This window comes from Vombatus ursinus, unplaced genomic scaffold (genome assembly GCF_900497805.2).
Source record: "Vombatus ursinus unplaced genomic scaffold, bare-nosed wombat genome assembly UNPS02013950.1, whole genome shotgun sequence".
In the NCBI taxonomy this organism is placed as follows: Eukaryota; Metazoa; Chordata; class Mammalia; order Diprotodontia; family Vombatidae; genus Vombatus; species Vombatus ursinus.
The window spans coordinates 2,566,315-2,589,956 of record NW_020953728.1 but is presented as its reverse complement, the minus strand read 5'-3'; the positions used below and the strand labels follow the sequence as shown (position 1 = coordinate 2,589,956).

The following is a 23,642-nucleotide window of genomic DNA, read 5'->3' as shown; positions in this document are numbered from 1 at the left end:
TGACTGAGCCCACTTTCTCCCAGATTCTTTATATGCTTGTAGGAAAGTGTATTACAGACTTCTGGGGTGGAAATATTTTATAACAATTATTCTTACTGAACCACCCCTTTCTAAAAGTAAATACCCTTTTCTAAAAGCTACTTAAATGAGGCCAGCTGACTAAAATGATTCTCAAATGATAATCTTGGGGGGACTGCACCAGTGGGGGATAAAGTTGATGACATTAGAGAATAACCATAGAGTCAAGAGTAGCCATTGAACCTAAGGGGGAGAGAGGTAGCCCTGCTCTAAGACCTAAGACTCATCTGTGAAGATGGGAACTGAAATATGGATCCTTAAAGCACATATCGACTACATTTACAAAGTACTTTCCTAGAACAAATCCGTTATTCCCATTTTACAGATTAGAAAGTTGAGGCCCTAATCTTAAGCAGAATTTGAAACAAAAACCTTCCGAATTTGTGTCCAAAGTGGAGAAAAAACTTACTCTCTGGCATGAACAAAAGTTCTGAAGCAGGAAAGGAGCATAGGGTTTGTGGGAGGCCATAAGGAGACTGATCTGGTAGTTGCTAAATGTTGGAGTCAGGCAAAAATACTAACAGAAAGGGAAAATCTTACTAACTTCTGATGTCCTTCCCCTACTTCCACATCCTACTGCAAAAGAGAAAGCTTTGGAAGACTACAAAGGATTAATACTCCTATGAGCTACCAAAATAGAAAGTTACACATATCTCCTCAGGAAGACATTAAAAGAAAAAAAAATCTTTTCATACCCACCTTTGTGTGTTCTACCTAGCTTCCAAGGTTCAAAGAGAAAGAGCAACTGCCAGATCTAAGTGGTTTTACTATCTTTCGACCTTGAGAATCTTGACCTTCCTGTTCCAAAATGTCTGTGGGGGGGTCGTACCTTAGTAGGAACATTATAAAGAAAAGGGGGTCACATAGAGCTGATTAGGAAGGAAGGAAAACATCCCAGTCTAACATTCAAACAAACCAAGTAAAAAAACAAAAAAGAAAACCTCTTTAAATGGAAGGAAAGGAGGAAAAGGGTGGGGAAAGAGGTGATAAGTGAACAAACAAAAGTATGATGCAATACTTCTGAGACAGGAATGAGAAGCCCACAAGACACCTTGTCCAGGTTTCTAATTTGTTGGTCAAGTAAATAACAGGTTAGGAGGTATTGGAAAGCTGCTGCTAGAGACTTGTAAGAAAGGGGATCTGGAGAACAATATAGAGAGCAACTGAATTTCGGTCTTAAACGACGATCAACGAGAAGTGTTTGGGGGTAATATTTGATTCTGCGGAGGAAGCTGGTGGAGTCCCTATCACAAGAATGAACGGATGAAATACGGAGAAAAGGTAAGGGAATGAAAGGGCTGGCCGACCCAGAGGGAAGGAGGACAGGAGGGTGCCCGAAGGAGGCAGTGGGTTGTGGGGGTCGGGCAGGCCATTGGGCCGGGCGGGTGAGGGGGGGAGACGAGGGGTGGGTGGAGCGGGGGGCGGAGCTCAGGTGGTGTTGATACACAAAGGAGAGAGCTCTCGGCGGGCTGTCTCCTCCCTCCCGCTGACGTAGTCTCTTACTTTCGAGTCTATAACCCGGAGCCCGGAGAAATTCTTCAGAGTCGCGCGACGCTGTTTCCGTGCTTGTTCGTGTCACGGGGGAGTCCACCTCGGCCGCGCCGTCCACCACGCGTCCGCCCAGCCCCGCCAACACCTACCTACGCTCCATTTTCCTTCTGGACCGCTCGGGATTTGAGTGGGGACTCAGGATTTTTTTTTTCCGCTCGATTCTTGTTTTGGGCCGTTTTGTAGTTCTTTGTTTTACTGTTTGGGGTTTCACTGAGAATTAATTGGCGAAACCATTTTGGTGAGATTTGGAACCAGAGAAAAGAACCCCCGAAATCATCTAAGGTAATAACCCCGAGCGGAATCATCTGTGAAGGGGGCAGAATTGGGGGGGGAAGGGCGTGAGCGGAGGGTCGGGGGAAGCCTGGGGAGGCTCGCCTTTGGCGTCCGCCTGCCAGCGGTCATTGTTGGGCCTCTTCCTGGCCGGCCGGCGGGCGTTGGTCGCCGCGGAAGGCCGGCAGCCCGAGGCTCGCGAGCCTTTGGGTGCTGGGGGGGGGGGGGGGGAAGCGGGGGGGCTGGGGCCGCCGCCGCTGCTGCTGCATCTTTTTAAGGGAGGGGGAGGGGAGCCCCGAAGCTGGCGATCCCTCTGTTACGGTCTTGTGACTAATTTGCATTTATCATTTTAAATCCTGGGGCCCCAGGTTCTGTGGGGAGTGGGGAATAGAGTTTTGGGCTAGCGATAGGAAATGCAGGTCGGAGGATGTGTGACAATCGACGATCGATATTGCATCAGTTTCCTGGCGGAGAAAGGGCCTGGCGGGGAAGCTGTTGTATTTGAACCCTGTCCCTGTAAATGTGTAAACAGACGGGTCCTTTACTGCCTGTGTAGCTTAGGAGTTATTTTATTGTTTGGTTGAGCATTTTTTCATTATTAAAAAAAGGAATGGGAACTTTAGTTGATTTTTTAAAAAGTAAATTATATTGCCATAGATTATACTACAGTCTTAGCTGTTCCCAGCAAAGTACGTGGGGTGGGGGTGGGGGGAGGGTTGGAACATCATAAAGTAGACGATTAGAGGCCACCAGAATTGCAGACACCTAAGACAGTATGAAGTGTGTGTCTCACACACCCCTTCTATATCGATGTCCGAGGGAGAAAATGGGGGGAAAAAAACCTCAAAAACCCAAGAGTATTTTTTGGGCTGATCCAGTTTGGGTTGATGTAATTATAAAATTCCGCATGAGCATGAGGGTATTGCCTTTTTTGAGGGTGAATCCCATTAGTGTGTAGTGGTGGGAGATTATCTTTGTTCTCCTCCATAGAGTGTGTCTTGTACTTTTCCTCTCCCTCCTCGAGCTCCCCCCGCCCCTCTCTCTTCTGGTACTTTTCCACTCCTCTGGCTGAGGATGAATCAGCCCTGATGAGCTTCCCCGGCAGCGGCGGCGGCGGCTGCAGCAGCAGCAGCAGCTTGCCACGTGACCCAGCCTAGGAGACCACTGCAGTATTGACGTTTCCCTCTTACCTTCCCCAGCCCGGGCGAGTGTGCGCTGCACCCAGCCGCAAAGGACAAAAGGAGCTGAGCTGAACCTTTGAGTTGATTCCGTAAACAGAGGGAGCCGAACTTAAGGGTCCACTGACTTCGTCCAAAACTAAGACAGGTTCCTCTACACTCTCCTCCCCCTCCATCCTATCATGACTAAAGCAGAAATGGGCAGGTTTAACATTTCTCCAGATGAAGACAGCAGTAGCTACAGTTCCAACAGCAATGATTTCACCTATTCATATCCCACCAAACAAGCTGCTATGAAGAAGAGGTTAGGAGAACTTCAACATTTTTCTTTATTTTCAAAAAGCTTTTCCAGGGATTCGTGTTTAAGAAGTTCCTTATGGGGATATGGGAATTCACTTTCCCATAGTGAAATTTAGTACAGAGGAAATATTTTTTTTTAATTTTCCCCTAAAAGTAACTGTTTGCATGAATGATCTACATAATTTTGTGCTGAATAAAAAATGTTCTGGCATATTTAGTATGGTTGGTTGTTAGAAAACAATCTTATTTCAAATAATTTTTCTTACAGCCATTATGTGGACATGGATCCTGAAAATCAAAACTTTTTGCTTGAATCGAATTTGGGAAAGAAGAAGTATGAAACAGACTTTGTAAGTTAGAAGCAATAGAAAAATATATGTCATTTTGGGTAAAAAACAATAAATAGCTTTATACTTAGATTTCAAAATTTTAATACTATTTTTCCTTTTTAATTTGGTTTCTATTTTTCCTTTGAATTGGCAGCATCCAGGTACGACTTCGTTTGGTATGTCAGTATTTAACCTGAGCAATGCTATTGTGGGCAGTGGAATCCTTGGGCTTTCTTATGCCATGGCTAACACTGGAATTGCCCTTTTTGTGTAAGTATCTATGAAAAATTAGCATACTCGGTTATGCTGCATAATTAACATAATAAACTTTTTGTGGTTCCATTTAAAAGTTCAGATCCTTTGAAAAAACAAAAATAGCGTTTTTATTATAATAATGTCCCAGTACTTGTATTAGGGTGGTTTTAAGTTAGAGTACGTTCTAGTTATTGAAAGCATAAGTCCAAAATATCTAATACATCTTTGGACTTTGTTATGTTGTTGCTATGTTTGTTTATTCCTTTTATTTTTTTCTAGTCAAAAGTCAAATCTATTAACCATAAATAGATTTGAAGATTTTGGACCCCTGCTTAAATGTTTTAAGAATGAACTACTTTTAATGGGCAGGATGTGATCATGTTTACACATCTAGACTTGTTTGGTTTAAATGAAATATTCTAGTTTTTTTCAAAATGATAGAATTTGTTCTGATTGTTTGTGGACTGCCACATTTTGTCAGAATGGATAGTGAATGTGTAATTGAGTTTATCTTAAGGTTGTCTCAATTGGAATCAGCTGTTTCTGAATGTTAGAGGTGGAAGGAGCCCTAGAGATTGATCTGTAGCCTAAAACCCAGAGGAGTCAAGTGACTTGGTTTTTTTTTACTTCTACAATATGTATTTGTCTTATTGTTTCAAACAAGTGTCCTTGTAGTTTGACCATAAACACTCTGACACTGTCTTTTTGTGTTTTCTATTTGATTGGAAAATATGTTTTGAACAAATTAACTTTTGCAGAGCTGTGCTTTGTGTTAAAATTTCACTGGCCTAAAACTCAAAATGCCCTAAACTCTAGAATCTCTTGATTTCATTAGGGGCATACCAAATTTTAAGATCATCTGGTAGGTATTGTAAATAGAGAGGATCGAGGAGGAAAAAAAAAAAGCCCCAAACCTTATAAAGTTGATCACCTGCTAAATGCTTTTTTGCCCTTTTCAGGGCATTGTATTTGTAACTATACAGTTGTTGGTGCTTTGATTTATTTTAGATGCCATCATTGTTATATATTGATCTCTTGTGGTATTTAGAAGGGGTATATATGTGTGTTCCTATCCCTATTCTTGTCTATCTGTATGGAGGGATATGCTGGTGGCTGGATGTATGTATGTATGTGTGTATATACATAATACAGTGCTCAAAGTCGAATTCAGTAATCTGCACTCTTGTATAGTCTTCGCGACTATAAAAATATGATTTGTATTGCCAGTGAAATTGGTTACATTTCAAAATGAAGACCGAAAATAAAAACCATTTGGAAAACACATTTTTAGGTATGCTGATGATACATTTTGGAAATCACCTTATATTTTGTACTCTTATAAAATTTATCTCTTTATTTAGTGGTTCAGGAATGACAGAATTTCAAAAACATCTAAAGATAGATTGAATCAATGAGATTGAGTGGGTTCCCCTCAATTTTGAAAAATATAGATTCATAACCAGCTCTTTGGGATTGCATAAGCCAAAGGAAACAGATTTCCATCATACCTACTTTAGTAGTCTGTTTTGACTAAACTGTTTTCCCTGGTGTTTGCTCTCAAGGAAGAAATAGGGGACATCAGGAAAGTTCTTTGTCAAATTCAGTGTTAAAGCTCCTACTTTAGCATTTTTTTCCCCTGCCCAATCAAGTGAGGGGGAAGAGGAAGGATTTGGGTAAATGGCAATATCATGGACAGTCTTTACCTGGATAAATTTTAGTTTGAGTTTCAGGCACAAATAAAACTTATTGTTACTGCTGGAAAAAGTGAATATATACTTCTTAAGGACAGTATTAAGTTTAGCACAGAACATAAAACCAGGTCTATCTTAAGGACCGCAAAAATCTCCCATTAATGGGTATCTTACTTCTTGTATGTAATTGTTGTGTGTGTGCAGGCATCACTCACATACATGGATAAGAGAATTGTACTTGTTTTCCCAAATTCTGTACAGTATGTAAATATTATCATACTTTTTGATTAGCTGAGTGCTCTGTCTTTCTTTTACCAGAATTCTTTTGACATTTGTGTCAATATTTTCCCTGTATTCTGTTCATCTCCTTTTGAAGACAGCTAATGAAGGAGGTATAGTAGAATTATTAATTTTTTTCAAGATAATTAATAGCTATTCTTTGTTAAAATACAGATTTATAACTGTCTTTAAATTTACAGGGTCTCTATTATATGAGCAGTTAGGACATAAAGCATTTGGTATGGCTGGAAAACTTGCAGCTTCTGGGTCCATTACAATGCAAAACATTGGAGGTGAGGGCTCTAGAAAGTCATTTAATCTTGCTGTGTTTTAACTGAAATTGGTGTTCCCTCCTCCCTAGAACTGTCCTTTGCTTTCCTTCCCTCCTTCCCCCCACCCCAGTTTATGGCCTAGCACACGTTTCCTTGATATTTGAATATTGACACCATTTGATGATTTCTACCATGTAGTAGATTCTAGATATATAATGGTATAATTTTGTTTTCCTCTAGCTATGTCAAGCTACCTCTTCATAGTGAAATACGAATTACCATTGGTGATCCAGGCATTAATGAGCATTGAACATAGTAAAGGGTAGGTGTTAAGATTCCTTATTTATAAGAGAACCATTATAGACTTAAAAAGAAAACCAACATAGAGATTTGAATTTTTTTAAGTTAAAAATGTAGTATGTAAAATTAGAGGAATTGGGGCTGGTTTTCCATTTTGCTTCCTAAGAACCTCAGATGAAACTTTTAAGTTTTATTGTTTTGACTCACAAATTTCCTCTTATTACCTATTGCAAGTCTTCAATTTTTTTGGCTGGTATTAAAATGACTATGCATGTGCAGACCCTGATTTTAATAACGCTTAACAGGTTAAAAACAATAATGGAAAATTCAAACGTAAGTGCAATTTTTAGGGCCCAAATATATTTTAATGCTTGCCCACAAGTTATCACGTAATTACTGGTATTAATTTCCATGGTAAAATGCCATTACTGTTTAGGCATCATTATTTTATTGGAATAGATGAATTTCAGCAAAGATGGCTATAACATGAACATTTATGATTTACTATCTAACTTCCATGAGGAAATTGGTCCAGAAAAGCCCCCTACTAGACTGAACTGAAATGAGTTGAGAACTTTTAATCAGCCACTTAATTGTATGGATAATAAATTCACCCTAGTTGTTAGACTCTTTAACTTTTTTCTTTTATGATAGTTGTCATATAAGCTAGACCTAACACTCTATTTTAATAAATACTTCATATTACATGTACTCTAGCACACAAACTAAATCCAACACCATGTTTAAGTTTGAAGTTTTTGATTGTCCAAAGTAATATGCTGCATAATCAGTTCTCTAGATTTGAAGTTGTGAAAAATGGGAATATCAGGAATGGCAGTCTTCTTAGGTGCTGATTATGCTATGGAAGACTGCCCCGTCTAGTAAAATTGTTTTGCTTGTGTTATCTAAAGTGCACATTGGAAGAATTTTTTTACTCTCTGAGTAATACATTCTATGTTAATATTCTGTTAAGATTTAAATGTTTTAAAAGATAGGCAAATGGTAAATTTTCAGAAACTTGAGTTGTTAACCTAAGTCTTGAAATAACAGTTTTCTATGATATGCTAACATCTCAAGAGAGAGAAATAAAATTCTTGGGTGGATATAGGATAATACAAGCTGAGTCTGAGTATTTTTTTGTTGTTGTTGTTGAAAAAATTAAATTATTGAAAGAATTTTCTGACGCTCCAATGGAAATGTGACAACCCATAGTATACAGTAAACAGATCTAATATAAATTTTTCATATAAGCTTAGGAAAAATTTTATAATTTATTTACTGTTTGAGTTAAGAGTAAGTCTCAATAGTTTGAGCTCTTGCTTCATGATCATGTATACATTTTCCCCGAGTATGGAAATATTTTCTGTTGAAATGTTTGGGTTTATTAGTTAACAAATGAAAGATTCTTGTAAATGAAAGTCTTATAAAATTATTTATTTCCAGCTTCAAAAATGGCAAGCCAAAGTAATGACAAAGTTGGTGTATAATCTTCCGTAAAAATGCTTGAAGATAAGGTTACTTGCTTAACAGTGCTGCTTTGTTTGTGGCGTTAGTATGGAGCCTTTAAGGAACATTTTATGTTATGAATTAGTTGGCAGTGCTCCCAGAATAAACAGCAGGACAAAAGTTATACTGTTAACCCTCTTAGTTTCAGACCCAGTTTCTCAGCTAAGTGAATATAGCCCTCTAGTACAAAGTATAGTAATTATTTTTTCTTCCCTAGAATAACTTTCCCATAATGCCTTAAAAGAGCAGGCTTTTCCAAAATTGTCCTTCAGCTTTTTTCTTTTTAAAGTTCACAAAATTGAGGTAGGCATTTTGTTTTAAAAGAGCCAGATGAATATTTTTCCTGAGGAGAAACCAAATTTTCATCTGTGACCAGTTTTGAACGTTATTGTTTTCTTTTTATTCAGAGAGTGGTACCTGAATGGTGACTATTTAGTTTTGCTGGTATCGTTGGTGCTTATTCTTCCTTTGTCATTGCTGAGAAATCTAGGTAAGTAATCCTAACTTAAAACACTTAGGAAAATCATTAGTTATAAATTGTTTCTGGCACCTAGAAACAGCCCTGTCACTTGGAGAAGGTGGTGAGGGATTCTCAGGAAAGCCTAGCATCTGCCTAGGGATCATAGTATGTTAAAGATCAAGATTAAACCAGTTCTGGGGCTTTGAACGATTAGTGCTACTGGTTGATGTATAAGAGAAGGCTTCAGTCAATTTTAGGAATGCTTTGCTCTTCAATGTTTTAATAATATTTGCTTGGCACATTTCGTAAGAAATGCTGCTCCCTAGTCCTAACCAGCTATCAGTTTTTATCTTGAAATTGGGTTGTTTGCAGTTTAGAATTCTTAAACTATAATAGGCCTCTTAATTTTGAAAACACTGCTCACATAACTAAGTTTACACTTGTTAAGACTCTTGGTTTCAGATCCAGTTTCTAAACTAACTGAATATGTCCATGTTTTAGTGACTCTAGTACTTAGTCTTTTCACAAATAGCAAAAGTAAAGATACTTTTATCTCAGAAAATACCTTTGTCTGAAACACATCTCCTCTAATGGCTTATTTCCCTCTCCATGCCCTTACAGGATATCTAGGATATACAAGTGGCTTTTCCTTATTGTGTATGCTGTTCTTTCTGATTGTGGTAGGTATAATTTTATTCTTGAGCTGCATCATATGTGGTATCACTTTTCAGATGGGGCTGTTTTATGATGTTTTGTCATATATAGAGTAACAAAAATATAAAACCTTTATAATTTTATTGTTAGGTGATGTGCAAGAAATTTGAAATTTCTTGTCCTTTTGAAGCTGCACTGATGAATGAGACACTGAATAGTACAGTGATGAACTTGACAGCAACTTTTACATCTTCACCAGAAACCTCTTTTAACATGACTAGTGATGACTACTGCGAACCACAGTACTTTATCTTCAACTCACAGGTAACTTTCTGTAATTTTTTTTAAAAGCCTGAGTGTAGAGTTAAGAGAGCAATGAAATCTTTTGACTGGAAATACATTGATCAGAAGAATAAACACGGTTGTATAGTTTAAATAATGATTAGATGAACTAATTAGTTATTGAGAATTCTATAGAAAGCATTGGGTTTTGTTTTTTTTTTTTTAAAAACAGATTTAAAAAAAAAATACAGAGGATTACGGGTAAGACTAGAAATTAGAAAAATTAGGCTGTCACCTCCATAGTAAACAAATTGGAAGGATAAGAAATTCTAGAGTTTTGTGAATGAATAAGAAAATAAATTAAGCTTTGTATTTCCTCAGTAGCTGTTGATGAGCTAATCACATCATTATGTTCAGTCCTCTTATGTTTGCTTTTCAGACTGTCTATGCTGTGCCAATTCTGACATTTTCATTTGTCTGCCATCCTGCCATTCTTCCTATTTATGAAGAGCTGAAGGGGTAAGCATTTTATATGTTTCATACTGATTTGTTACACGCAAAAGTGGAAAAATGGGAAAAGGTAACCTACTGTGCATTTTTATTGCTAAAGATCTATCTGCATGTTTCCTTCCAATTAAATAGCCGAAGTCGTAGAAGAATGATGAATGTGTCCAAGATTTCCTTTTTTGCCATGTTTCTCATGTACCTGCTTGCCGCCATCTTTGGATACTTGACATTTTACGGTAAATAATGTCCAGTTTACAATTAAAAAATCATTGACTAGTTAACAATGAAATTAATCCTTATTTACACTCTAGCATCAAAGAATACAGCGTTCAAAAGTCCCCCACCCCAAAGAGAAATAAAATTTAAAACTAAGAACTTGCATTACTGGATCTACCACAGAATAGTAAAATCCCACTCAGAAGAGACCTTAGAGATGTCTGATCTAATCCCTAATTTCCCTGTATAATGCATGAATTGTACTGAAGGTCTCCAGTAAGCTCCCTCCTGCTCTGCTAGTCATAGAGCATTCCCCCCTGCTCTGCTAATTACCCAGCAAATCAGCTCATTCCATTTTTGGATAGCTGATTATTAAGAAACTCTTGTTATGTTGCCCTAAAATTAGGGAGGGGACACCTAGTTGTAACCCATTTCACATGAACATAGAACAAATCTAATCCTTCTTTCACATGCTTTTTTTGTAATATTTGAAGGTACATGCCTAAAATAGGTTTGTGTTTTTTCCTCTTGGATAATATAATTTATCCTGCAATTTAGACCCTACAAATTTAGTGTATTATCCATTTGCTAACACTCAAATAGAATCCCTTTTAAATTAAAGGGACTTTTTCCAACTCAGCTTAGCTACCCTTCCACCATTCACCACCCCCCCCCCATAAAGTACTTTAAGCCAAGCATTAAGATTTAGCCACTTGGCTCCTGTTGTTTTTAATGGAATTCATGTGGCTAAATCTAAGCTTGACTCTTTGAAAATGTGCCACTTAATGTTTTTTTAATTGTATTAACTACATAATTCCAAATTAATCTTATTGGCCTCTTACAGCCCTGTTTTGTGAGTAGCTACCAACTTCTGGGCCAAATGTTGCTCAGTTACTTGTCCACAGATCCTGTTGAAGTCATTTCGAGCATCTAATGGACAAAATTTATTCTTTTGAAAACATATCATGACCCTAGTTTGTTTCATCTTCCTCATAGGACATGTTGAACCAGAACTGCTTCATACTTACTCTGCCGTCTTGGGTACTGATATTATTCTTCTCATCGTCCGTTTGGCAGTATTGATAGCTGTTACGCTGACAGTACCTGTGGTGATTTTCCCAGTAAGTATCGCAGTAACATAATCATGAATCTCTTTTTATGTGAACTTGAGCTTTTTGGTGTGGCTTTTTTCCCTTTTAAATACCTAAGTTAAACTGTTAAATATTTCCAAGTTTTTTTGCTTTACGAAGACTTTAAAAAAAAACAAAACTGTGTGAGGCATTTTTGTATAGTCAGAAACATGGCAAACCTGCTCAAGTGTCCGAGGGAGCAAAAAGATTAGAAAAGTAGTTAATATTTGCAGTTTCCCTCATAATCATTGACTTCATTTTGTTCTACAAGCTTATTTTTTCTACTAGCTTATTCATATTTCTGCTAATTCTCTTTTTCCTTTCCTGAATAGATTCGGAGTTCACTCATTCAGTTGTTGTGCCCAGCAAAGGATTTCAGCTGGTGGCGTCATAGTTTTATTACTGTGTCCATCTTGGTATTTACCAATTTGCTTGTCATCTTTGTCCCAACCATTAGAGATATCTTTGGTTTCATTGGTAAGTTTTAAATTAAATTGGTTCTACATTTTTTATGTTACCAGAAAGTGTGATTTTAATAACCACTTGGCATGCTAATACTTAATTTATGGATACTTTGTTTTTGTAAATAGGTGCCTCTGCTGCTGCCATGTTGATTTTTATTCTGCCTTCTGCTTTTTATATCAAACTAGTAAAGAAAGAGTCAATGAAATCTGTGCAGAAGATTGGGGTAAGGAAAAAATAATTTACCCAATACTAGTTGCTTATAGCCAGACTGATTGATCCAAAATAAAATGAAGCTTTTTTTTATATGATACTAATTTAATTTGTTGGTTGCAGCCAGTTCAGTGGAAAAGCTCAAATGTATGCTTCTCTTATTCTGTCATACTGTTATTACTTCTAGGTAAAATAATTGGTTGATTGGCTTGCATCCTGTAAACCGCCATAACCTTAGATAGTTGAAAGGAATGGTTTTATGAAAGAGGGATTGGAGTGTTAGCAATCATAAAGAATTGTTAGGATAAAGCATTATTTAACCTTGCCTCTGAGAACATAGTTTAATTTTTGTTTTTCAAAATTTCCTCATCTGCTCTGTAGATTATTGTAGTTCTCGAAAGTATGATATATTGACAATTCAAAGTTTATGTGGTGATAAGAGATCTCAGATGTGGTTCTTAAGGCCTCCTGAAGATGTTAAAATTTTATTAATTAATTAAAGCTTTTTTATGGTATCGTAGAAAATTATAGAAATGTTTCTCGCAGCGATAACAAGATCCTTTTTAGTAGATTTCACTTGGTGAGGATATCTCTCTAGATTTACTGACCAGTTTTTAAATTAATGTTCCTTTATTCTAGGCTGTATTCTTCTTGCTAAGTGGCATTTTTGTAATGATTGGAAGCATGACTTTGATTGTTCTTGATTGGATCCACAATGCCTCTTCAGATGGCCATTAGCTGTCATGATGGCGAACTTGAATACCAGTCAACTCTCTACTAAAACGGAACTTCACTTATGTTTGCAGTTTCACTTCCTTTTGCAATGCAGAGTTTTTTGCTGGTTCTTTCTTGTGCAGAATTAATGAACTCTTTAAGAAGCTGTTCTGCATGAAAGAAATGGAAATTAACAACATACCACATGAATCTCCTGCTAGAGGAAGTGACAATTTTATTCCATTCCAGAGAATGGACAACTTTAACTTTTATCAAGCCACATGTTTGGCTTTTTTTCATTGTTTAACTTGGATATTTTATGATTTTACTTGAATGTGCCTAATGGAACCATTTGATGTAAGAAATAATTATTAATTTGCAGTGAAGTGTTGAAATAACCATTAGAGAGAACACTATTATTTTTTGTACCAAAAATACAAAGACTTCAAAAGCACTATTTTACTTTTAAGAAATTGCTTTTTTGAACTTTATCCAGATAAGGTCAATAGACCAAATAAAAATATTTCATTAGTGTTTAAAACTATTAGTGTTATGAATTGACTTGCCTTTTTATAGGCATAATAAGCCAAATACCTTTTTTATCCAAAACAAGTAATTTTTAAAGAAAATTATACATTCAAACCAATGTGAACAAAGATATATCATTGACTAGAAGCATAGATTTCATTCAAATCTCCATTAATTAAAAGGTATAATTAGTAAACGTTTGTTAATTGATATTCTATCCCAAATCAGATATTAAGTCTATTTTTTGTGTTCCTTCTTCCTGTATTCCCCTATACCTGGAAGATTCAAATTATGAAATTTTTAAAGACTTATCCCCATTAAAATGGAAGATGATGAAACAAATATCTCTATGGTAAATAAAGAACTAATATATAGAACTTGAGGTACCAAATAGTGCAATTGGGTAAAAACAGGGTTTATTCAGTTGCACCACCTATTTCTAGAGTTACATTGACAGCTATGGTTAGGTTTTTCAGTCAACTGAAAATTCATTTGCTCTTTGCAAATGACTTACAGCAATGGATGACTAGGATCTGCTTGCTGTAGGTGTTAACCATTGTATTCAGAACCTTCTGAACTAACAGGATTTCTCATTATTTATCCATTATTGGAAGTGTGAATTACTTGATTAATGACTGTTTAGTTCTATTCTTGTCTTATCCACACTAGAGGCCTAATACCTGGGTTATACCAGTATTTGGTCTATGATAGAAGTTCTCTTTGTACAGGCAATTAGGATACTCATGCAGTGATGCTTCTTTAAACTCATATGCACTGGATTGTCATCTCATACTTGTTTACTTTAGAATTGTTTGTGTCTGATCAATGGCTAAAGAAACTAGTGCAATGTGAGTATAAAGAAGCTCTTGTGGTTCTGCATGTTCACTTGTTTCATTTTGATCCCAGTTAGAGAAAAATGTGAATTTAACCTGGCTTCTAAGAGCGCATTTATGGTGTGTTAAGGTGTATGGTAAATATGTTATCAAACAATTGTGGTACTATACTCATTTGGCATAATGTCTAGAAACCTGAATTTACATAATTCTGTTAGTGGTTGGGAGAAGCAAATGTTGGAATTATCTGACTCAAAAATTTTCACTTGAACTGAACTATGTTCATTTCTAAGAAAGAGTCAGAATTGGCAGGCATGGTTTATATCATTCAGCATTCTTATGTAGTCTGTGTGACTGGTAAGGTTACGGACCACAAACATCTGTAATTTATAGATCTCATGCAACTGGAAGATAACCAGTAGTGATATATTGAATGAGACCAAGGGTTAATTTTGTATTTGAAATTAGTAGGTACAATCTAGAGAATATGCACTGTTGTTTTGTTTTATATATTTTTGAGTGGGCCATCACTTCTCTATATGGTTTCCAGAGCCCAACTCTGTTCAAACCAAGCATCGTTGGCATTCCTCCTTGAGCTCTGGGAAATAATTGCAAAATTAGCACCTGAAAACTGTAGGGGAATGCCATGTGAAGAATTTTTTTTTACATACCATTCTTAAGTCGATGAGATCATTTTAGGTTTTCCCCCAGCAAAATCAAGAAAAAAATAACAATTCCTTTTCTTACAACAGAAGGATGTCAGAAGTCTCCCCCCATCATCTTTGGCTGTTACCACTTGGATAGGCTGTACTCCAATGCATGATTTTTCCTACAAGTTAACCTGTCTGCCTTGAGGTTCCTAAAACATATCCTCATTAATGAGCAATCTTCAGTATTAAACCACTGTCTTGTCATCTTGTTTTTACATTACTGTCTTCCACAGATATTTCAGTCATAACTGTAATATAATTTATAGAACAGCATTAATCCATTAAAGCTAACATATTTTTCAATATTTATGATACTCTGTACATATATCACGTGTCAGTATATATTTGTAAATAGGTTGTATATAATACAGGTTTGGGTATTGGGTTTAAATGTACATACTCTTCTTAGTTTATTACTTCATTATGATGGTATGCCTCTGTAAGTATTGTCCCCCTAAAAATTGCCGTATGGACAATTACAATGACATTAGCTACCAAGTTGTTTAAGAATACGTACTAAAATTTAAATTGTATTTGCAGTAAACAAGCCTCTCTTAAATCCAAAACCTTTAAAAAATCAAAATAGAGCAGATTCATTTTTGTTTCATGGAGGTTTTTTTTTTTTAAAATGCAGTAGTTACAAATGTGATCTGTTGAAAAAGGCCTCCCTACCCAGGTGTTAAAAATCTGTACATATTGTATATACTCACTGTACTGTAAGGTCCAACAATTCAGGTATGGTTTGTTGGCAAAGAGTGCTTCACCGTTTCAATGAAACATTGTATGTTTTAAATAAACTAAAATAAATATGTGCTTAATCGGCAAATATGTTTTGGTAAGAATGGGTTTGTCAGGATATTAATATATCTAATTTGGTTGTAGATTTTTTTAAATCTAGTTTTTATTGATGCCTTTTTAATTGTAATTTTCAAAATCTATTCTTCCTTTTTTCCCTCCCTACCCAACATCGTTTGTTCTTCATTTGTTTCAGCTGTGTCTGACTGTGACCCCTTTTGGGGTTTTCTTCACAAAGATAATGGAGTGGTTTGCCATTTCCTTCTCCAGCTCATTTTACGGATGAGGAAACTGTAGCAAACAGGGTTAAGTGACTTGCACAGGGTCACATAGCTAGTCAACGAGGCCAGATTTGAATTCAAGAAGAGGAGTCTTCCTAACTCCAGGCCTAGCTATCTTTCCATCACTTGTAGCAAAGGGAAAAAAAAAAAAGAAAACCAAAACTATTACTGGAAATGTGAACTACTTGATTATCTACTGTTAAGTTAGTTTCTGTAGACCTAATGCCCATTCCATGGTTTTATGATAAAAATTCTGTTTGGCAGCTGGGCGTAATTCATCTTTGAAGCATGCACTGTTCATTTATCATTATGTACTTGTTCTTTTATGTCTGATAAGTGGCTAGCTAACGACATTAATTGTCATCCGATATGTTTAAATCATATGTGATACTATTGTCCACTGTCATTGTAGTGCAGGGAGGAAAGTATATTGAGCTTGGGCCAAACTTGTCCTAATGACAGTGGTTCAGTTTCTTTTTTATGTTTTACATTGCAGTCGTTTGTTTTCCTGGTTCTACTTAACTGGGCACATAAATGTGACACTATGCTTCTGAATTTTAATTAGTTTCTTGTGCCATAGTAATTTTTATGTGCCACAATTTGTTTAACCTTTCCTAATTGATGGGCACGTTCTCTATTTCTAGTTCTCTGCAAAAAGTGATTATATTTTGCTATACAAGGGTCTTTCTATATTTTATATTGGCATGTATCCATAAAAGTGGGGTTTCTAGAGTTAAAGGCTAAAACTAAAGTTCTAGTCACTTTTTAAGCATACTTCCAAATTGTAAGGCTGACTTTATTAAACTTTTGCAAGGAATATTTACCTAGAAGATACAATAAAGACTGAAGTATTAAAATTTCCCCCCAGATCTTCCTTCTACACACTCCTCTATTTACATATATTCAGTTGTTCCCTGGTGAGTGAACTCAAAGTGATTGCTACAAGACTTCCCTAATGCTGGGAGTCCTTTTGTGGAGTTCCACCAGGTTTACTTATGGGTATGATGTTCTTGATGAATAAATTGTTTTATTCCTTACCTAGGGCAGGTCATTGTCTGTTCTTTAATCTTACAAAGTTGTAATGTCAATTCTATCTGAATATTTGGTCACCTAGTTCAGGAAAGAATAAAAAGATAAGAAACAAGTGTCATGTGGTGATGGGCTGGGGGAAGAAAGGTCTTCATGCAATTCTGCCACCTGTAGACCCATCTGTAAGTAGTTCTTGCCTCATCTCTGAGGACAAAAATCAAGTACTAAGTATTAAGATGATAATAATCAGATTTCAGTGACTTTTAAGTCAGTGGATTAATCTCTGTTTGCAAACTAGGGGCAGCTAGGTAGTGCAGTAGATAGAGTACAGTATTTGGAGTGAGGAAACCTCATTTTTCCTGAGTTCAAATCTGGCCTCACACTAGCTGTGTGACCCTGGTAAAGTCACTTAACGTTTTGCCTCAGATCCTTATCAGTAAAATGAGTTGGGAAAGGAAATGGCAAAGCACTCCAATATCTTTGCAAAGAAAACTCCAGATGGGGTCATGAAAACTGGACACAATTGAAATAACTGAACATCTCTCTACAATCCTCCCCTGCCCCCCACACACAAAGACAGAAATATCTGACAGCTAAGCACATGCTAGGTGAAGGATTCTTACTTCACGCTATGGTACCTGCTCAACCACCTTGAAATTGAAATGTAATTAAGCTATCCAACACTTAAAGTTTTCTTGACAGCATTAAAAAAGAGTAGAGGAACAGCTAAGTGGTGCCGTGGATAGAGCACCAGACCTGGATTCAGGAGGACCTGAGTTCAGATCTGCCCTCAGACACATAACACGTACTAGCTGTGTGACCCTGGGCAAGTCACTTAACCCCATTGCTTAACCAAAAAAAAAAAAAAAGGAAAGTACTATTTGGTGTAACCACAAATCTGCCTCCAAATGGAAATGCATCTTGTCAGAAAGGTGTATTGAATCATTTGGCAGTAAGTCAAGTCTGAGGGGAGCACTAACTCTTCTTTGGCTGTCCTTTTAATACCCTACATTAAGAAGCTGTGTCAGTGACTTGAGCCTTCATCTCTTGGACCAGTTGGGTTCCAGAGCAGATTCCCTTTCTTTGAGGAGAAAAACTAGTCCAGACTATAGGGCAAGGTTAGTACCTCACTGAGTCATTACTAGAAAAACCTGATTTGGGGATGCAAAAAGAGGCAGCACTAAAGGAGGAGCTTTTTGCTAGTAAAAGGGGAAAAAAAGAAATAATGTGATGGTCCCCTTAAAGCAGAGATGCTAACAGGGATGGAGAGATCAAATGAGGGTTTTTTTGAGATTGAGAGAGAGCCATGCAGCCAGTGGAGAAGTAGACAAAACTGAAAGACTGAGGATTAGTGAGAGAGTAGTTGGTCAATAATCATTAACTATCTAGTATGTGCCAGGGACTGTGCTAAGCACTAGGGCTACAAAAAGAGGCAATCCCGACCCCTTAAAAAAACTTAGATCTTATATAAGGGAGACAAAAAGCAGACATATGTACAAACAAGCTATATGTAGGATAAATAGGAAATTAACAGAGGGAAGGCACTAGAATTAAGAGGGATTGGGATAGACTTCCTTTAAAAGATGGTATTTTAGTTGGCACCTTAAAGGAATCCAGGGACATCATCAATAGATGGAGTTGAAGAGAAAGCATCCCAGACATGGGGGACAGCGAGAGAAAATGCCCAGAGCTGAGATGGCATGCCTTACTTGTGAAACAGCAGGAAGACCAGTGTCATTCGATCAAAGAGTATATGGCAGGGAGTAAGGTGTAAAAATGCTGGAAAGGTAGGTAGGAGGGGGTTAGATAACGTAAGGTTTTGATGCTAAATCAAATGACAATGCATTTTATATTCGATCCTGGAAGTGATAGCCTCTGGAGTCTCTGGGGAGGGGGGCGGGCAGAGGAGTGACATCGTCAGAAATCACTTTGGTGCTGAATGGAGAGTGGATTGGAATGGTAGAATTGAGAAGAGACTGAGACAGACCCACCGAACAGGCTATTTCAGTAGTCCGGGCATGAGGTAATGAGGGTACCAGAGGAGAGAAGGGAGTGTATTTGAGAGATGTTGCAAAGGTGAAATGAACAGGCTTTGGCAACAGGTTGGATTATGGGGGTGAGAGATAATGAGGAATCCAGGATGACACCTAGGTTGTAAGTCTGAAGACCTGGAAAGATGGTATTGCCTTCTATAGTAATAGGGAAGATGGGGAAGAAGGAGGCTTCAGGGGAAAGATAATGAGTTCAGTTTTGGACGTGTTGAGTTTAAGATGTCTACTGGACACCCATTCTATGATGTCTGAAAGACAATAGGAGATGCAAGACTGGAGGTCAGCAGAGAGGTTGGGGCAGGATACAGGTTGAAGAGATAACCGAATCAAGTAGTATAGAGGGAGAGAAGACCTAGGACAGAACGTGGAGGGACACACCTCAGGTTAGAGGATGAGCATTCTCTAACTCATCTGGATGAGGATCCAGCAAAGGAGACTAAGAAGGAGCAGTGAGGTAGGAGGAGAGTCAGAAGAGAGTGGTATCCCAAAATCCAGAGAGAAGAGAGTATCAAGTTGAAGAGAGTATAACAGTGTCCAAGGCTGCAGAAAGGTAGAGGAGAATGAGGACTGAGAAATTAAGAGATTGTCGGTAACTTTGGAGAGAGCAGTTTTGGAGGAATGATAAGGTTGGTAGCCAGATTATAAGAACTTAAGAAGGAAGTGAGAGGAGAGAAAATAGAGGCTTCTATCGTGAGGGCATTTTTTAGTTTAGTTTATGGATCCAGGCTCCAAAAAATTGTCCAGTATGGATGAACTGCTTTTCTCTTCCTCTGAGTGGAGTCACCTGGATCTCAAGGTCCACAAAGGGCAAAAGAGATATATGATAGAGAAAGTGAGGGGTTTTTTGAGGATGAGGGAAACAATCGAGTATTGGACTTGTTTGCAGGCAGTAGGCAAGTTGACAGGGAAATATTAAAAATAAATGTTTAGAGTAGGAATGATAGAGGTGGCAATCTACTGGTGACGATAGGAAGGAATGGGATTACTTGTACATGTAGAGGGGTTAACCCAGTAAGGAGAAAGACCATCTTTTCACATAAGACAGGGGTGAAGGAGGGGAAAGCATCTGAGATGTAAGATGAAGAGCTCGACTGGCCTAATTTTTTTTTCAGCAAAATATTACGAAAAGTTCTCAGCTAAGAATGGGGAGCCATGGTAGGTTTCAGGAGGAATGAAAAGGTTTGGAAAAGCTGCTGTGGTGAGTGGGTCATAAGTCTCTTGTATGTAACTTGCCCTATACCACCACTTACTTATTCCCCTGCCTGCTAGCTAGAAGCTCCCTCTCCATTGGAACCCCATGAAGAGAGGTAAGAAGGGTGATACCAGATCTTTGTTTCTTTAGAGGTCTCTGATGAGGGACTCTCTCCTTCTGCAGGGCCTGGGTAATAAGGACTCTCCTTCACCTTCATCCAGAGACTCAGGATTGCCACCAAGTCAGTTAAGGAATCTGCTTTCTTCCAGGCAAATTCACATTCACCATAATTGATCAGAGACAGTTTAATATCTCCCATGTGGTTAGAAAGCAAAATATTTCCAAAAAATTCTACCTCCAGGATCTCACAGGCCCTTTCTGTGAAGTAACTGTATGAACCCAGGAAAGAGCTGCCAGTTGAGAGGATCTGAGCTGTTTCTCCAGGATGTATGGAGTTGGGGAGGAGGGGAGTGGGCAGCACGAGGTGGGGGAAGGATTTACCTCGAGATCCAGGTGACTCCACCCAGAGGAAGAGAAAAGCAGTCCATCCATACTTGACAATTTTTTGGAGGCTGGATCCATAAAAGCTCAGAAATGGAGAGTCCTCCCATTTCCCAGAAGGGTGTTGATGTGTTGAAGATACAGCATCTAGCTTGTGGGATGCTCAACCCCAATAATTAGGCATGAAAACAAAGCTATTATTTCAAGAGCCATATTACCAGCTGCCTGAGTACAGGATGGAGAAAACCCAAATGATGTCAGTACATCTTCCTTCACAGTGAAGTGGATGCTGGTTTAAAGGCAATTGTGCAGGACAGCCCAAAAGGAAGAAGGATGTATGTTGTAGGAGAGATTGGATGGTGGGTTCAGTGTTGACAGTCTTGAATGGCCCAACAAAGCCATATCCAAAGTAAGTATCAACTCCAGAAAAGGCAAACCTGTTGCCCTGAGGTGGGGAAAATGGGCCAGTGTAAACAGCTGATTGGTTGAAGGCTTTTTGGGTACCTCATGGGATTGTGACACGATAGATCTTTCAGAAATGGGCAACCCTGATTTCACCGTATCATAGCATTATATCCACCATGTCCAGCTGACTACCCAAACTCTGCCATTCTCATAAACATAAACAATCTGATTTGCTCAGCTCAACAGGATTACAATATATCTGGCGGATGCTGACACACCTCACAAAGAACTTTGTGCAGAAGGAGGCATCAATAAAATTCCTCCATTGGTACTGACATCAAAGAAGAGAGCATATAATTATCTAATGCTATTCTCTCCAGGGTATAAACCACATAGGCAAGTAGGTAACCATTTTTCAGGAATCAGTGTTGACTCTGCCCCTCATTGTAGATGAAAATATTATCTACCTTGTAGAGAATGTGGGGTAGCTGGGTGATAGGATAGGGTGCTGGTCCCTGAAATCAGGAAGACTCATCTTCCTGAGTTCAAATCTGGCCTCAGATACCTATTAGCTTTGTGACCCTGGGCAAACTGCTCAATCCAGTTTACTTCAGTTTCCTCATGTGTAAAATGAGCTGGAGAAGGAAATGGCAAACCATTCCACTATCTTTGCCAAGAAAATCTCAGACGGGGTCACAAAGAGTTGGACATGATTGAAATGACTGAACGACAATCCCTTAAGGCTCCATGGGACCCAGAGCTCAGCCCACTGCAAGGACTTACCAGAACCTCCATCCTTCAGGGTATCCCATTACTAAATTAATAGCTGCTCAAGTCCAATAGCACAGGCCTCTCACAAAGAGTGGAGTTATCTGAAATCAGGAGCCAAGTGCTTATAGGCAGGGATGCAATAGCCTAGTCGAAGCAGTAGTGTGTGAGCTAGTACGGAGGCCTCGGCATTTGGTGGAGTCACAATCTGTTTACTAAAGTTATTAACAGTGAGGAACTACCCATTGGTCCTGGAACTCTTTGTCTCACACTCCTTCTATCTACTAACCCTCACTGGGATACGACTTACCCCAAATGACAGTGTGTCTCTGGGCATGCTCTACATTTCAGCAATGGCTATATTCTCATTCCTCCCATCCCAAACTCCTAACCCCCACCCCTTGCACTTCCATCCCCAACCCCCCCCCCACACACACTGGTCCTAAAGAAGGAGCTGGAACATTTTGTTCCTCATTGCCGCTTCCAGACTCTCCCTTTACCTCCATCATGCAGCAATCTCTTCTTGTGTTTGGTTTGGTTTTTTTTTTTTTAGGCAATTGGGGTTAAGTAACTTGCCCAAGGTCACACAGCTAGTACGTGTCAAGTGTTTGGTCTGAGGCCTGATTTGAACTCAGGTCCTCCTGATTTCAGGGCTGGTGCCCTATCCACTGTGCCACCTAGCTGCCCCCCCCCCTTTTTTTTTTTTTAGCAATCTCTTCTTGAAAGAAATTTTCACCCCATCTAAATTGTGGTTGCATCATACTAACTTCCCAGGTCATTCTCCCTCCTTTCTCAAGGTCATTAGCTGGTTTGCTGTTTTCCTCTCCTCCACAACTTCTGCTCTTATACTAGGAGATGTTAATATTTACATTGCTGCTGCTCCCTCAAACTCCTTAACCTCCCAATTCCTCTCAGCTTCCTTACATCTCATGACCTATTCTTTTAATATATCTCAGTCACACATATCCACTCACACCTTGGATCTCACCATTACTCATAAGTGTTCCACTTCTTTAATTAAAATTCTGTTATCTTCTGTCTACAACCTTGTATCATTTCACCTCTCCCCCTATACTTTCACACCTTGTAATCCTTTTCTTTACCCTCATCCAGCTTGCCAATCTCTCTATTCCACAGTATTTTCTCATTCTATTATCCCTGCTTTGACCTCTCTTCCCTCCATTTCTAATCTTGAACCAATATTATTTGAACTCTACACTGTTTTCTATTCATGAATCCCCTTACCTTCTTGACTTTATTGCTTTTGCAAACCTCAGCCCTGATACTGCCACCATTTTCCTCTTCCTCTCCTACTTAGGGATTGATGAAGAATTGGAGATGGGGGACAGCCAGGTGGCAGAGTAGATAGAGTACCGGCCCAAGAAGGCTATAATTAAGCATATATATATATATATGTATATATATACACATATATATACATATATATACAGCTCTCTGTCCCACAGAAAGGACTCCCCATATATATTCAGCAGAGCTCTTGTAACCAGGGACTATATGGTATTCTGTCATCTTTTGTATTTATAGGTCCCTTCCCTTAACTCAACTGCAGTGTAATCACAAGTTCATCTCATCTGGTCCCCAACTGCTGTTAGAAAACCAAATGTGGAAGGTAGCTCATTTTAGTTCAGATTGGATGTTGGGATGAAATGAGGCACTTAAAAGTCATTGCACAATTAAAGGAGGTTTAATTTGTATTATTCAACAAAAACACAGTGCCACTTAGCTTGTCTAAATGTGGCCTCCTTCATCTCCATACAGAAATATGTCTAGTCATTAGGGCAGGATATAGTGAAGGGCAAGATGACCTGCATGGTCTTCAGAAATCTTCCAAGTTAGAGGGGCCCCAAATGCCCATGGGTAGGACTTTTTATATCTTTAGGT

The 23,642-nt window shown here is 38.3% G+C and overlaps 1 protein-coding gene across 2 annotated transcripts; it reads left to right on the top strand.

Annotated features, from left to right (window-relative positions):
- Window positions 1–1,615: 1,615 nt before the first annotated feature.
- Window positions 1,616–15,544, top strand: SLC38A2 (solute carrier family 38 member 2). Of its 2 annotated transcripts, XM_027858950.1 has the most exons (16): window positions 1,616–1,911; window positions 3,099–3,381; window positions 3,646–3,727; window positions 3,861–3,976; window positions 5,971–6,044; window positions 6,132–6,224; window positions 6,444–6,525; window positions 8,417–8,499; window positions 9,091–9,149; window positions 9,274–9,447; window positions 9,845–9,924; window positions 10,048–10,148; window positions 11,125–11,249; window positions 11,591–11,735; window positions 11,849–11,946; window positions 12,573–15,544. In XM_027858950.1, exons 2-16 carry the CDS (start codon window positions 3,260–3,262, stop codon window positions 12,669–12,671), a joined length of 1,533 nt encoding a protein of 510 aa, XP_027714751.1. In that variant the 5' UTR covers window positions 1,616–1,911; window positions 3,099–3,259; the 3' UTR covers window positions 12,672–15,544. The 2 variants fall into 2 exon arrangements, with proteins under 2 accessions (XP_027714751.1, XP_027714752.1); XM_027858951.1 differs by lacking the exons at window positions 1,616–1,911; window positions 3,099–3,381; window positions 3,861–3,976 and having other exon boundaries at window positions 3,651–3,727.
- Window positions 15,545–23,642: the final 8,098 nt, after the last annotated feature.

Coding starts and splice junctions, on each gene's coding strand:
- SLC38A2 (XM_027858950.1), top strand. CDS start 3,260: ATGACTAAAGCAGAAATGGGCAGGTTTAACATTTCTCCAGATGAAGAC. Junction 6,045..6,131: donor GAAGACAGCTAATGAAGGAG/GTATAGTAGAAT, acceptor TTAAATTTACAG/GGTCTCTATTATATGAGCAG. Junction 9,448..9,844: donor ACTTTATCTTCAACTCACAG/GTAACTTTCTGT, acceptor TTTGCTTTTCAG/ACTGTCTATGCTGTGCCAAT.